This window comes from Ursus maritimus (assembly GCF_017311325.1).
Source record: "Ursus maritimus isolate PB19 chromosome X unlocalized genomic scaffold, ASM1731132v1 scaffold_X1, whole genome shotgun sequence".
NCBI classification, from domain to species: domain Eukaryota; kingdom Metazoa; phylum Chordata; class Mammalia; order Carnivora; family Ursidae; genus Ursus; species Ursus maritimus.
Genome location: NW_024423319.1, coordinates 36,933,713 through 36,949,918, shown reverse-complemented (window position 1 = coordinate 36,949,918; position 16,206 = coordinate 36,933,713). Strand labels below are relative to the sequence as shown.

The 16,206-nt window shown below is 44.0% G+C and overlaps 1 protein-coding gene across 1 annotated transcript in view; it reads right to left on the bottom strand.

The window, feature by feature from the left end:
- The window catches only part of TRPC5 (transient receptor potential cation channel subfamily C member 5), a 174,186-nt gene that overhangs the window by 20,567 nt on the left and 137,413 nt on the right, over positions 1 to 16,206 (bottom strand). The window contains exon 6 of the mRNA XM_008709288.2: positions 11,357 to 11,552. Coding sequence (XP_008707510.2) covers positions 11,357 to 11,552 — 196 coding nt within the window. The remainder of the gene's footprint in view (positions 1 to 11,356; positions 11,553 to 16,206) is intronic.

The following is a 16,206-nucleotide window of genomic DNA, read 5'->3' as shown; positions in this document are numbered from 1 at the left end:
ATCATTTGTACCACTTGGCTTTCCAGTCAACTGACTCCTGGTGCCCAGAACGATGATCGTGAGCACAAGCCAAGAAGAGCCCCATTTCCCAACAACAACCTTTGGGCCATGGGCCTTTGACTTGTCCACAAATATGATTTGTGGCCTATGAAGAGAGCATTCAGAGACCAGTCCATAGGGGGGTCAGGTCTTCCACGAGGAACAATTCTTCCCGAGTCTCAGCTCTGAAATCGTTGGAAATACAAACACAGTCATTGTTATGGACACAGATCATCCATTGACGGTTGTTATTTTACAGAGTGGCTGAAGGCACCTTTGGCTTGGGGACTGTTGCACAGACCTGATCATTTGCAAAGCTGTGGTGCTGATGACATTTTCCTTCAGTGCCTCTAATCTCTTTTCCTTGTTGGTATCCCTTCCCCAGTCTTCAGGTACAATTCCCTCATGGTCTGTCTCACTTGCTTGGCCCCATATGCAAACCTGGTCTCAGTAAGGGATCAGATTCAGTTACACTGAATCACAAGTGACCTCCTAACAGCTGAACCAGTATTTGCATGCTAACTGGGGACAGGTCAGGGATTTCTGGATGACAGTGGGAGGAGGTTTGTGAATCCTCTGAGATTTTATGCTAAATTTGATCATGCCTGCTCATATATGCATTTTTCTTGTCCACGTTCAACAGATGATCAAAGCAGTCCATGACCCCGAAAAGGTTAAGGGCAGTCTTCAAGGAAGAAATGAAATGCAAAGAGTGAAATTTGAAACTGTGGCTCTGTGACTGTCGACCCCATGAGAACAGGGGTCTGTCCTGTTCACCTGTCACCTATTGTGTCCCCAGTGACAAGAATGTAGTGTAGTACGGTGTAGTCTCTCAATAAATATTTGTTAAGTATATTCATTTATCCATCCAAGAGGTATTTATTGTTAAAGGAATGGGTGAAAGAGTCAAGGACATCAGCCAGCAGATGGACAGAGGGATTCTTGGGGCATTAAGCCCTTCCTGTCACTTGCATACTTGGTCTTGTCTGGTTTCAGTCACCCAAGATAAGAGCCACCATGACAACTACTGATATTCCTGCTGAACATCCAGGACAGGAGAATCTGGAATGCAGAGGAGCAGTGTGGCCATTCGCCCTGTCTGGTTGCCTTTCGGCACCGGGCAAGGAAACCCACTTCCCTTCGTTGCCTTCTTCCCACCCCCCACCCCCATCTTTGTTGGTGACCAAAATCATTACCAGGTAGCAGCGGGTATCAAAGGCTGCTGCTGCTGTTGGAAGCCGAGACTGCTGCTCAGCAGAGACCTGCCACAGTATACCCTCAGCATTTTGAGGAGAAGATCTCTCGTCCTCAGCAGATGCGGGCTCTCAGACAGCTGGCTGCCAAAACCATGAGTAGGCCTTGACGCAGAGTGACGGAGGAATCCATTTCTGTGTTAGACCAGCAGGGGGAAGGCCAGGCCCGGGCAAGACGCGGAGATGTGAAAAGTCAGCCTTTGGTGCCCCCTGCAGCGTCAGCGGAGAGAATGCTCTTCTTCTCGACTTCCATGAAGTCCACTCGCTTGTGAGGATGTACTTTCAAGAGAGGCTTTCGGCCTGCAAGAGCTCACTGGGAAGCGACAGCTTGAGAGGTCCCAAGGCAGGATGTGTAAGTTGAATGAGGAATTCTTGTCATGCAAATGAACTTGAGAGCACTGAACTTTTTACCCTTTGTGGGTGTGATTATCTCAGGTGGGTTGTGTGATTGCTCAGTGAGGAGGCTGGCAGTATTCAGGGCAGAGCTAAGAAGAAACTGGAAGTTTGAAGTGCGCACAGGCACACTAAAGGAGAAAAAGAGGAAAAAAAGAGCCAGCATGTGTGTTTGTGTGTGTGTGTGTGTGTGTGTGTGTGTGTGTGTGTGTGTGTGTGTGTGTGTGTGTTGGGGGGGGTAGGGAATCTCTGCTCAGGGAAATGGAAGGCACTTAGTCTCTAGAACCAAGGGAAAGTCTCCTTAGAGGTTATCCTTCTGGTTAGAAGTCAGGAGACAGAGTCAGTGACTCAAGTAGAAGGATAAAGCTGAGGGAGTCCAAGGTTGGGTGTGGGGTGGGGTGGGGGGAGTGCATCCAGGTCTGGGGGGTTGGAATGCAGGCAGGGAAAGGGGTGGGTATAGTACTGTGATTACTTAGGATTAGACACACCTGCCAGTGCCCTTATTAAGAGTGTGCCCTTGGGTAAGTCACTCTGAGCTCTGTGCCTCAGTTTCCTCACCTATAAAATTGAATTAATAATAGTACCTGCCTCACAAGGTTGTTGTAAAAATTTAATGAGAAAATGTGTATAAAAAGTGCTTTGTATCATATCTGGCATATAATAAGTGCTCCGTACATGGTAGTTATTATTGATGGTAGTTATAATGATAATAAACTGGAAACAGTTGAATGCCTATCAGATTAATAAAGGCTGTTTGTGTGCTAGATATTCATTGCATACTTATTACTGATTTCTCTGAGCCTTAGGGTCTGAGAAAGAGCTCAGCTTGGGCCTAGAGGTGGAAGCAAAGGGCTTGTCCAAGGTAAGGTCCACACGAGGCAAGGCAGTTAGCCCTGGGTGCTATGCTGAGCCAGGTGGACAGCAGTATAAAGACTCAGAATGGGGATGTGAGAAGCCATAAGAGCAGCCCTCATCTTTTAAAATTATTTTTCTAAAGGTAGGCTCTGAACTTTGTCATCCAGCTCCTAGAGATATGATTCCCCTACATGCTTCTCTTCATTGCTGGGGTGTATTCCCTAATGGCACAGGGAGGACATTATTCCCATTTGAAGATATTTTCTTTTACTTTTTAAAAATATTTTATTTATTTGATAGAGAGAGAGCACAAGCAAGGGGAGTGGCATGCAGAGGGAGAGGGAGAAGCAGGCTCCCCACTGAACAGAGAGCCTGACCTGGGGCTTGATCCCGGGACCCTGGGATCATGACCTGAGCTGAAGGCAGACACTTAACCGACCAAGCCACCCAGGTGCCCCCCATTTGAAGGTATTTTCATGGGAAATCAAAGAAGAGGAAGCAGAAAAGAATGAGGCCATCTCCTACACCCTTGGTGCCTTCAATCAACACAGGGCCGATCCTTGCTGGTGTGCAAACTATTTCCCTGACAGAAATGAGATCTGAAAGCTATCCCCCCTTTTCTGTCTTTCCAAATTTGACCTTCAAGTCTCAGCCCCATCTGTCCTTCATAAACCATCCCCACAACAACCTAATCAGAGAGGTATGGATAGGTTGGGTACAGCCAGACAGATGGAAATCACTCTAGGTCTTTCAAGTAGAAAATTTAAAACAGGGATTAGTATGTCGATGATGGAAGAGATAAGAAGCCAAACAGGACAGTGAGACAGCTCAGAGAGTTGTCAACTCAGCAACAACAGGAAGCCCCCCTTATCCCTAGAGTTGGAAGAACTACTGGAAGAGGTGGTGAGTGGTGTTACCAGAGCCCAGAGACAGGCTATCTGGGGGGAGCTAGAGCTAAGATGGGGATGCCTTGCAAAAGCTGGGGCCAAGGAGAGAGGGGATGCCTGGTGGTTGTTAGAGATGAGCCCCGTGAGAAATATAGCTACTGCTGGTGGTACCACAAAAAAATGGGGTTTGGCATGAGAGACTATGGACTCTGGGAAACAAACTGAGGGTTTTAGAGGGGAGGGGGGGAGGGGGGAGGGGGTAGCCCGGTGATGGGTATTAAGGAGGGTGCGTATTGCATGGAGCACTGGGTGTAATACGCATCAATGAATCATGGAACACTACATCAAAAACTAATGATGTACTGTATGGTGACTAACATAACATAATAAAAAAAAAAGTGGAGTTCGGGGTGTGGAAGAAATATCCGAGCTCTTCCATTCTTCTTACCTTTGGGTTGGTAAAACCTACCCAGAAGCCAAAGGGGGTGGACTGTAGGGAATATAGTTCTCTTGATACAGAGCAGAGCAGGAAATGGACAGAGAATGGATCTGAGAGTCAGAAGCAGACAAAAAACCTAATTATCATCCTTATTTTACAGAGAAGTCGTATGAGGTAGAAAGAGGTCAGGTTGCCCCAAACCACACTAAATAGGAGTCCAGGTTTCAAATCCAGGCAGTCTGACTTCTCCTATACCCATTCTCTCTCTAATCACTATTATATAATCATGATAATACTATTGTTATTTTACTCATGTCAGACTTCTCCCTCTGAACTAGACTTTAAGCTCCCTAAAGGCATCAACTGTGTCTTTACCTTTATATCACATAAAGCACCAAGACCTTTTGTATTTTTCAGAACCTACCAGGAGATATAGGTTGTTTGCTGATCTGGGATTATTAGGTCTTCATAGGTTCCACGTTACCCAAAGTGGGGGCACTATTAAAATGTCATCTGTGGTTCTGAATGTTTGCTTTCTTGCTAGTGAAAGGTAGCAATCCCAGATTGGATTCCAGAGAATGGTTTGGCAATAGGGAAAAGCTCAAGCTACAATGAGAAAAATTAGTATCTAGATTGCGTGAGAGTATCCCAAAGGAAAAGACAGTTATTAAAATTTGAAATGTCTCTGCTCCAATGTCATAAAATTTCTACAGGTTGAATTGAGCAACTCCTTCACCTGGAAAGAGGCTCTACTATCCCTTAGGCTTATTATAGCTTCCATAGTTTGGATAGTTTTGTGGGACTGAAAGCTGGCAGGGTTATGCTTTGTTCTGTTTTCTTAAGAAGCAGTTCTTGAGAGCTAAGAGAGGGATGTAGGTATGTTAGATGAAGTGTCCATGGTTCCGATGCTCATGAAATCTTTAATCACCGCAACTGGTAGGACAAGGAGATTGGCGGTTCAGGGTTGCCATGTAGCTAGGGAAGGAGAGAAGGTGTGCTGGGGACTTTGCAGTGAAAGTGCAGTTCAGGTGTTTCCTGGCCTCAAGGTGTATGTGATGGGGTAACAGTTCCTTCCGTGCATGAGTGTTGGGGTCAGACTACCTCAATTCAAATCCAGGCTCTACCACTTTTTAGCATATGGTGTTATTTGTATCCTGGGGATAATAAAGTGTTATAATATAATGCATTATCCTCATTTTCCTCCTACCTCTCTGGTTGTTCTTTCTCAATCTCCTTGGGCGATCTATCCCATCTTTCCAACCTCTAAACACTCAGGTGCCTCACTTTTGGACCTCTTCCCTTTTGTATCCACACTCACTCCCTTAGTGATCTCACCGAGTCCCATGACTTTCAATAATATGCACATGCTAGTGACTCCCAAATCTCTTGTCTCCAGCCTGGCCCTCTCTGCTAGACCTGTAGACCCCTGCCTACCTGACATCTCCACTCAGATGTCTAACAGGTTATTTCCAACTCCACATGTCTAAAACCTAACTCTGGATCTCTGTCTCCAGATCTTTACTACTCTTCCTCATCTCAGTAAGGGCACACTCCATCCTTCCAGTTACTTAGGCCCATGGTCTTGGTGTCATCCTGCACTCCTCTCTTTTGCTCATACCCCACATCTGATCCATCAGAATTGGATGTAGCTTTGAAATATACCTAGAATCTGACCACTTCTCATCGTGTACGTCATGACCACCCTATTCTAAGCCACCACTAGCTCTTATTTTGGTTAATGCAATGATCTCATAACTTGTCTCTCTGTCTTGGTTGCTGCACCACTTCTGTCTTTTCTCTATCAGCATATTCTTTTTTTAAAAAAAGATTTTATTTATTTGAGAGAGAGAGAGAGAACAAGCAGGGGCCGGGACAGAGGGAAAGGGAGAAGCAGGCTTCCAACTGGGCAGGAAGCCCAATGCGGGGCTCGATCCCAGAACCCTGGGATCATGACCTGAGCTGAAGGCAGACGTTTACCTGACTAAGCCACCTAGGTGCCCCTCAATCAGCACATTCTTATTAAAGTGCAAGTCAGATCACATACCTCCTCTGCTCAAAACGCTCACATGACTCCCTGTTTCACTCAGAGTAGGAGCCAAAGTCTTTACAAAGATCTCTCAGGCCCAACACAACCTGTTGTTGACCCTCATTACCTCTGACATAATCTTCTACTTCTCTCTGAATTGTGTACTCCACTCCAGTCACACTGGCCTTCCCAAGGCTGAAATCAGAATGTCGGCGTGGCTGAGCTCTTATCTCAAGGCTCTGGAGAAGAATCTGCTTCCAAGTTCATTTATGTTGTTGGCGGAATTCATTTCCTCATGGTTGTAGCATTGAGGTCCCCACTTCCTTGCAGGCTGTCAGCTGGGGGCTGGTCTTATTTCCTAGAGGCCACCTGCATTTCTTCTCCATGTTCCCCTCCATCATCAAGCCAGCAACGGCACAACAAACCCTTCTCACGCTTCGAATCTCTGACATCTTCTTTTGTTACCAGCTGGAGAAAACTCTGCTTTTAAAGGACTTATGTGATTAGATTAGGCCCATCTGGACAATCTCCTTGATTAATAACCTTAATTACATCTGTAAAATTTCTTTTGCCATGTATGCAAAGTAATCACAAATGTGCCATCTCATCATATTCACGGTCCTGACGATTAGGGCAGGAAATCTTAGGGGAGCATATTAGGATTCTGCCTGCCACGATGACATTCAGACTGTTTAAGAAACCGACCAATCAGGGGCTCCTGGGTGGCTCAGTCTGTTAAGCATCTGCCTTCGGCTCAGGTCATGATCCCAGGGCTTGGGATTGAGCCCCATGTCGTGCTCCCTGCTCATCAGGGAGCCTGCTTCTTCCTCTCACCAATGCTTGTGCGCTCTCTCACTCTCTCTTTCTCAAATCAATAAATAAAATAATTAAAAGAAGAAACTGAATGTATGCTAGCAATAGCACTGGAACAGAGGCATACAAAATACCTGCTGTTCCAGGCATCACCTTTTACCTGCTGGATTGTGAGGTGATCTAGGGGCATCCCCGAAGGAACAGCTGGAGTAGCAGTTTTTTACCGACTAGTATGAAAATATTTCAATGTCTTCACAACTGGGTGCCCTATCAGTGCATAGCAGTTGGTTATCTGCCTGGTTAGTGGGTTACAAATCATGATGTAATGTGCGAGTTGTCTTCTCTGTGCTTTGAAAGTCTGAAGTTGGTCCCAGGTGACTGGGGGTGGGTGGGAAGACCACCTGCCCCCCCTTGGCCCTCCCAGGTGTACAGTGGCCCCTTCCAGCCTTGTTTACTGTCTTTGCAGTGCTGGGATTTTTTTGATGAATGTCTTCATAGGCATAGCTATCTTTTGCAGTTGGAGACTTCATCCATTATCTGAGCCTCCAAATGCTGCCACCCCAAGGGAGAGATAATCAATTCTATGTATTTGGGCTCTTCTCAAGCCTTGCAGCAGATGTGGCTTAGTAAGGCAAGTGCTGTTTACTTAATCTCAGCTTTAGAGTGAACACTCCACAGTAGCCAGAGAAACTGAGGGTTCTGAGTAACTTGCCGAATGAGGCTATATCACACAGATCATTACAAGCCCCATGTTTTGTGAGGACCTGTCTCAGGCAAAAGAGATGCCCCTTGTAGGTGAGTTGGCAGTAGGAATAGGGCCTAAGGTAAGTGAATGTTGTGGGGCTGGTCTGTCCCTCCCACCTCATATTTCCATAAGGGTGAATTTGATGCAAATGGTATCAAGGGCAGGTTCACTTGATGGAACCGGGAACATACGCATGAGGAGCAGCGGTGACAATGTGGATGTGTTGAAAGAAGTGTTTCAGAGAGAAATAAGCAGCTTGAGGTAGATAAAAGGATAAAGGGAGGAGAGGAAATCGATGCTAATCACAAATAATCATGATATAAAATATGGCCGGCTTCACCTGATGATGCTGGCTGGGACCACAGAGCACAGGCCCGGAGTGATCCTTGCTTCCCCATATCTTGAAGCTGACTATCAATGATAGCCAGTGGAGTCTCCTCTGGCAGAGAAATATGAATTTCTCAAGAGCCAGATCTCTATTCCACCAGCAGCTCTGTATTCTGCATAGAGCATTGAGAAAGAGCTTGACCTTTCAAGGGATTGCTATTGGATGGTGTTCCTGGGCCCTGTCTTAGGATGTACGCCAAACATATTCCCAGTAAACCATGTCAACAACTGAGTCTCCACTTAGACTGAGTCAGCCTGTTGATACATTTTGAAGTAAGAGAGACTCATCTGCAGTGGCTTCCCTTCCTCTGATATTTCCTCCATATCGGAGCCCTTCTAAAAACCACATTGACTGCTGAAGTGGAGATGTTGCAAGTGGAATCAAATCTACTTGCTGGTCTTTACTGCTCAGACAGATCCAGATATTTTTGGAATCAGGTTGCCCAATCTCAGGACCCCACTGGATCCAGTTCCAAATGATAAAGACACATTACCAGAAGATCCCAAAGTAGGAGGCAGTATTCAGAATGGTTGGCCATGAGTTCATAGGTATGAGATCTTCCAGCAAACACACACCCCTCTGCCTCCAAGCTCTCTCTTCAAGCTAAGGTGTTTTCTTCAGGTACCGCATTAGGTGGCATTAAAACACAACTTGCTACCAGCAGGTGGTGACAAGAGAGCCAGAGTTGATTATTTCCACCCTTCCTAGCAAAATGTCACTGAGCTCAGTGGGAGACACCACAGCCCTGTATTAGGTAACAAGAAAATCTCTTTGTTTTCCACTGCCATAAGGAGTGATCAGCTGCAAGACACCCAGGGAGAAAAAGACAAGTGCCTCAGTGTGGATATTGCCATCTTTGGCAGTGTAAGAGGATGTTAGGCATAGGGGTGGAAAAATAACCCCCTAAGATTTTAGGCCTCTCCCTTTTATACAGACTGACTTGGAATGAACATAGATCATTCCAGAGTTCTTGGTCTGGTTGGGTTTGAACTATTCAGAGAGAGAAGTATAAAACTGAGTGATATTCCATTTCAAAAGCAGCAGATGGACAGCATTTCAGAGCTAGAAGGGACCTTGCGAGCTTAGCCTTTCATCTAGACATCCAGGCTCACAGGATGTCAGAGCCAGCAGGGATATTAAAAGACCACTGCATCAGACATACAAATGGCCAACAGGTGCATGAAAAGGTGCTCAGCATCAGTAATCATCAGGGAAATGTAAGTCAAAACCACCATGAGCTATCACGTCACAGCTGTTAGAGAACAGCTATTATCAAAAAGATAAGAGGCAACAAGTGTGGTGCAAATGTGAAGAAAAGGGAACCCCGGTGCACTGTTGGTGGGAATGGAAATTGGTGCAGCCACTATGGAAAACAGTATGGAGGGTCCTCAAAACAATTAAAAATAGGACTACCATATGTTCCAGCAATCCCATTTCTGGGTATATAGCCAAAGAAGATACAACCATCATCTTAAAGAAATATCTGCACTCCCATGTTCACTGCGGCATTGTTCACGATAGACCAGACATGGAAACAACCTAACTGTCCCTTGACAGACAAATGGATAAAGAAAATATGGTGTGCTTATATACAACAGAATATTCCTCAACCATGAGAAAGAAGGAAATCTTGGATGGATGAAACTGGAGGGCATTATGCTAAGACGAATAAGTCAGGCAGAAGAAGACCAATATTGTCTGATCTCAGTTATATGCAGAATCTAAAAAAGTCAAATGCAGAGAGACAGAGAGTAGAAGGGAGGTTGCCAGGGGCTGAGGGTTGGGGGAAATGGGGAATGTTGATCAAAGGGTACAAATTCACAGTTAGAAGTTGAATAAGTTCTGGGGATGTAATGTCCAGCATGGTGACTCTAGTTAACGATATTGTATTGTATACTTGAAAGTTGCTAAGAAAGTTGCTATCTTAAATGTTCTCACCAAAAAAAGGGGCATTTATGTGGGGTGATGAATGTGTTAACCTCATTATGATAAATATTTTGCAATATATATGTGTATCAAATCATCACATTATACACTTTAAACTTACCTGATGCTATATGTCAATTATGCCCCAGTAAAGACCATCCATTTCAACCCTCTCACTTTTTGGATGAAGAAACTGAAGCCCACAAAGGGAAAGTAAGTTACTCAAGGTCACAGTTACAAATGACAGGACTAGGACTAGAGTCCCTGGTCTTCTAACTCCTAATATATTTTTTCACTATATGCCCCCACCTAAGCACCTAAGATCTAAACCATCCTAATGGATACTTTTATGTTCTGATTTCTTTAAACTGTCCAGTGAGAGAAATTCTACAAACCCACCTAGGAGAATATATCTCATTGCTATTTATGGTTAGGAAATTTTTCCTAATAGAGAACTCAAAATCCTCCTGCTGCAACATAAACCCATTCCTCTTCGGTCTGTCCGTAATCAAAATGGATCACAGATGGTCACTATCACCAGTAGTATTCATGAAATGTGGACAACACATGTATATATCTATGTGTGTAAAAATGTGTATGTATATTTATGTATATATTTATATGTATAGTTGTATTTATACAACCAATATTTTAAGCTGCTTTTCTGTAGGCTAAATGATTCGTCAGTGGCAGACCAAATCTGAGAATTAGCATCTATGAAGGAAGACCAGAGTCAAGTCTTTTCATCTGTCTTCTGTGCTATAGCAAAAACTTTCAGCAACAGATAGAACCATGGGGGTGATTTAGCATCTTCATATGAACTCAGCATCCAAATCCACTGATACCCAACTAAACAGGACCTTAGATAGCCAGAACTCCTTTGCTACCACTCCATCTCTAAATATGATAGGCAGATCATAAGAAAATATGCTAAGGTTAGACATTTACTTTGGCATCAAAAACCAGGACAGGGCCTGGACCGATCCTCTGTCCTATACCTTCGCCATTTCTCATTTAGGGTAATATTGCTGATCCAAATGGGAGCATGATGGTCAAAAAAAAAAAAAAAAAGATTTAGTGATTGACTCTACTTAAGCGCATCTCACAGTGGAATGCAATTACTCATATATCCTTGATCAAAAATTAGCCACTCGCTGTCTGAGAACATGCTCAGTTTTGTGAGGGACATGTTTCCAGTGAAGAGGGAGATAAGACCCTCCTGCTTAGAGAATGAGTCAGCTCAATCCACCCTGGAGATTAGTGGGGTGACAAGTTATAGCCAAACTGTGCTCATACCTCCTGAGCTTTCTTTTCTAAAGCAAGAAAATAGATTCAGAGTTTTAAACATATTTTTAACAGGCTACCAGAAAGTCTTATTAACTAGAACATCCTCTTCTAGATTACGGAGATTCAATGGACTCAAAGTCTAAACTGAGTTGCCTTAGAGAGAAACAACTCACTCTAACAACTGGGAAAGCTAATGGAAAATACTCAAGGCAGACACACTGCTTCATTGAGCTTCCAGTGGGCTCCAGGCCAATGTAACCACTCCTGAAATAAAGTAATCACCCTCATAAAGCAAAGCTACTCACGGCAATAAGCTGGTAGGAGTTGTTCATCATGGCAATCAGCATGTTCAGCAGCACGACTAGGGAGATGACGTTGTATGTTCCAAACATGGTAGCTCCCACAAACTCTGTGAACTCGTGTCTGGCTTTCACATTGGTGACATAGAGATTTAAAAGGCCGAAGACAGACCAGAAGAGCGACTGGAGGGTTTCGAAGAGCCTGAAAGAGGTCGAAGAGCAGGTTAGTTAATTCTCTAGGAAGGGCAGGAAAAAGAGTCAGAAAACATGAAGGGATCTGTTAATAAGGGGCCTGTCAGATTTACGTCCCAACAGGGAGACTGATGATGTCGCACATTTTGGTCCCTTTCCCCACACAAACCAATCAGGTGGGTTCATCTCTTTGTTACCCCTTCTGTCTCTTAGGCTTCCCCTTTCCACCGGGAATACCTTCTCTCTCTTCTCAGTCTACACAGAGCCTATGCTTTTCTAAGAGTTATTTCCAGGGCTCCTTCCTTTGCTAAACTTTCTCTTTCATCTTCAGACCATGTGATTTATCACCTTTTGAATTACATAATGGCAGTAAATGAGTAGTTAAGAATATGGTACTTGGGTTAGATTGTTCTAGGTTAAAATCTCAGCTCTGTCATTTGCTAGCTGAGTGAACGTGAACAAGTTACCATTTCTGATACTTCTTTTATGGTTGTGGCAGGGCCCAGTGGGGTGCTAAGCTGAGTGAAGGAGCTTAGTGATCCTTGAACTAACACATTGTGTAGATTATTTTTAACGATATGCTAACTAACAATTACTGAGAACTTACTATATATAAACATGTTAAGCACTTTTCCCTACATGATCATTATTATCCTTATAAAAACTTTATTGTTATGGCTGAGGAAGCAGAGAGTCAGAGGTCACTCCACTCTGAGTGCTGAGCCAGAATTCAAATCCAATTCTACCTCACCTCCCCAAACCACTGCATTATTTTACATTAGATGGCTTCACAAATTATTGCCTCCTCTCCTAATCTCCAAATATGTAACTTTGCAATGATATGTTTTCAGTGTCTAGGGTTTCTTTGGCCTCATATTCAGAAGTCTGTACAGGCAGCAATAAAAGGCAGCCAGCTCCGGGTGGCCGAAATCAACCATTTCTCAAGCACGCAGATGAGGGGCAGAATATAAGAAATGCTACTTTAAGATTAGATGCCTTTTTCTATTGCTCAAAATAGGTAGTTCTAATTTTTTTTAAAGATTGATTGATTGATTGATTGATTTATAGAGAAAGAGAGCATGAGCAGGGGGAGGGGCAAAGGAAGAAGGGGAGATAGAGAAAGAGAGAGAGAGAAAGAGAGGGAAGCAGACTCCCTGCTGAGCACAGAGCTCCATGCAGGGCTCCATCACACGACCCTGAGATCATGACCCGAACCAAAATTAAGAGTGGGTTGCCCAATTGACTGAGACACCCAGGTGCCCCCAAAATATGTTGTTTTTAGGGTGCAATATATTTTGAGAGGCTTAGGGATTTCTTCTTGGGTTCATTTAGGGGGTATGTGGGAAATGTTTTAAAGATTCCCTCTACCTGGGAGTGGTCTTCCCCCCATCTTTGCACGACTGTCTCCTTAACATCATTGGCGTCTTTTTTTTTTAATGATTTTTTATTATATTATGTTAGTCACCATACAGTACATCCCCGGTTTCCGATGTAAAGCTCGATGATTCATTAGTTGCGTATACATCATTGGAGTCTTAACTCAAATGTCACTTCCTCGGAGAAGCTTTCCTTGGTCCCTCTACCAAAATTAGCTCCACCAGGTTTTTTTTCTATCTTATTGTCTCATTTAATTCTCTCTCTTTTTTTAAAAGATTTTATTTTTTTATTTGTTAGAGTGAGCAAGAGCGAGAGAGTGTGAGTGAGCACAGGCAGGGGGAACGGCAGGCAGAGGGAGAAGCAGGCTCCTCACCAAGCAAGGAGCCCAATGCAGGGCTTGATTCCAGGACCCTGGGATCATGACCTGAGCCGAAGGCAGACGCTTCACCGACTGAGCCCTCCCAGGCATCCCATCTTGTTTAATTTTCTTTGTAGCATTTAAAACTCCCTAAAATTATATGAAGTAATTTTTTGTTTAAATGTTTATTTTCTGTCCATCCCCACTAGAATGTAAGCCCTAGGAGAGCAGAGACATACAGCTACTCTGTACCTGGCACATGATAGGCACTGGATAATACTTGTTGAATAAATGAATGAACACTTATTAACTATTACTATTACTGTTATCAATGGATTAAAGTCTAGAAGACTCCAGTCTCATTGATAATTGCCCGGCCAGTAGGAGGCAGAGTGGGGTTAGTCATTTTGAAGGTTGTGCTCTGCCTACACTGGCCTGACTCTCACGGAGCCTCCTTCAGAGCTGTTTGGGCAACATGCACATGGCCCTTTTCAACCAGTTACATGGCTCTTCTTGTACCATCCTAGGTAACTTCCATGATTCTTCCAGCATCACATTGCTTGTGAGCTAGCCTAGAAGGAAGAAATTTGCTTTTTGTTTGATGAAAATAAGTGCCAGTTGTTGAAGCATTTGAGAATCAAAAGTAAGATGAGAGCCTGGAGGTCAGGGGACAGGTTGGCACAAGAACCGGAATATGGCAAGTCAGACTTAGCGCACAATCCGAATTTCTAGGAGAGTCTAAAAGTCAGGGCCAGGCAATACAGTGCGTTGCAGAGCCAGGCCGAGGATTAAAAATGGGAAAGAAATGGGGCTCAGGTGTCTGGTTCTACCAAGGGGGCACAACCAGGATGTGGCAGGGTCCATCGGAGATCAGGGCAGGTGGGAGGCCAGCAATGGCACAAGCAGCTAGCCAATAGCTGGAGAGCAGAAGCCAGGGTGGGTGTGGTTCAGAAAAACAGGAGCTACAGCAAATCGGAATGGTAGTTTGAAAAACCAGGGTCTCTGGAAGTTGAATGACCTCGAGTATAGAAAACATTCAATAAGGGGCACCTGGGTTGCTCAGTTGGTTTAGTGTCTGCCTTTGGCTCAGGTCATGATCTCAGGGTCCTGGGATCGAGCCCCACATCGGGCTCCCTGCCCAGCAGGGAGTCTGCTTCTCCCTCTCCCTCTCCCTCTGCCCCTGCTTGTGCTCTCTCTCTCTCTCAAATAAATAAATAAGAATCTTTAATAAAAAAAATGCAACAGTTAATGCTTGAGTGTAGAACTTACTACTAGCTGTTCCAATGACTGATACAAAGATTCCCTAAAAGTGAAAGTTCACACATTTAAAATCTTCCTTCAACTGTGGTGATATTCTAGTCAGGGAGATTCTATATGTATAATTGTACAAGATAGAAAAAAAAGGTGGAAAGATTGTTCCTCAGTTTTCATAGTTCATACTGAGAATGCCTTCAATATGGTGCATAAAATGTCGGAACATGGCCTGGCCACTAGGAGAACCTGGCTTGTTGAAAGCTTTCTTCATCTTTACCTACCCAGGTAAAATGGGTGACTGACATATGGGGTAGATAAGAGCATTCTAGTGATACCTCTGTAGGAAGCCCTGTGGCTTCTAGGCTAGGTTGAATTTACAGGGAAAGGGCCACTCCCTAGAGCAGTGGGCATTACCTGGTGGCCAGGTCCATAATAAAATCATCACAGATCACAGGGATGGCAAGGGATGTTGACCAAACCCCAGAATCCTAATGCTAAAGGAATATCTTTTTGATTTTAAAGAATATGATTTTAAAGAAAATAATCTATTTTTATTTAGCAGAGAGTAAACAAACATATGCTAGCTCAAGAAGGGGCACAAAGTGAGGATACAAACACTCAAGAAGACTTGATATTGAATATATGGAAGACAAATCCATCCCAGCTGGTTAAGGGGGAACTTGAGCATGTTGCGAGCCATCCACAAATAGACCACAAAGCTAAGAGGGGCACAGTGGAATAAAGAGAGCAACTGCAGTCCTCTGGACACTTTCTGAAAGTCTCATCTCTGAGATGGGAAGTTCATCTTTCGAAAGGCAGAAGGACTATGGACAGGGCTTACCCCGCTGGACTTAATTCAGACCAGTGAAGAACGGGAGGGTAAACCGAAATAGAAAGGCTCCTTGGGTGAAAGCAGTGATGTCATCCTGGATTTCACATGCCCATTCTGCAGTTCCCCAGACTTGCAGCTTCTTATTCCATCATACATTTCATAAGCTTCTGACTCTGGATGGAATGCTCCTGCCATGCTCCCAAATTCTAGCCTCCCTTTTCATCCTGTCTCCTTCTCTTGCCACCTCTTGTTTGTCCTGCTCTGCCTCCTTTCCTATGAGGTTGGGTTAGATGCTTCTCTTTTGTTCTCCCATAGCACTTTAGCCTGATTCCACAAAGGCATATATCACGCTCCAGCGATAGTATAGGGGAGTGGCTAAGAGCAAACTTTAGACTCCTCCCCTTATTAACTATTTGACTTTGGAAAACTTAACCTTTAAACTTCAAGTTTCTTCATCTCTAAAATAGTTTATTGGAAGGATAAATACTAATTGCTAACATTTACTGTGCCCTTATTACGTGCCAGGCACTATGCTAAGTGCTTTGCATGTCTTGTAGTGTTTGATTCTCAGAATAACCCTGTGAAATAGCTACATTATTTTATTTTTTTCAGATGAGAAACTAGAGCACAGAGTGGTCACACTGGTAGGAAGTGGCAAAAGTAGGATTTGCACCAGGCTCTTCTGATCCTGGAGCCCACATGCTTAACTACTTTTCTCTATTACATAAGATACCATCTATAACGCAGTGGACACAGTGTTTGGTATAAACATTAAAAATGGCAGCTATTCTAATTGTTTACACTTCATATTCTTCATTAGACTATGAACTTCTTGAGGATAAG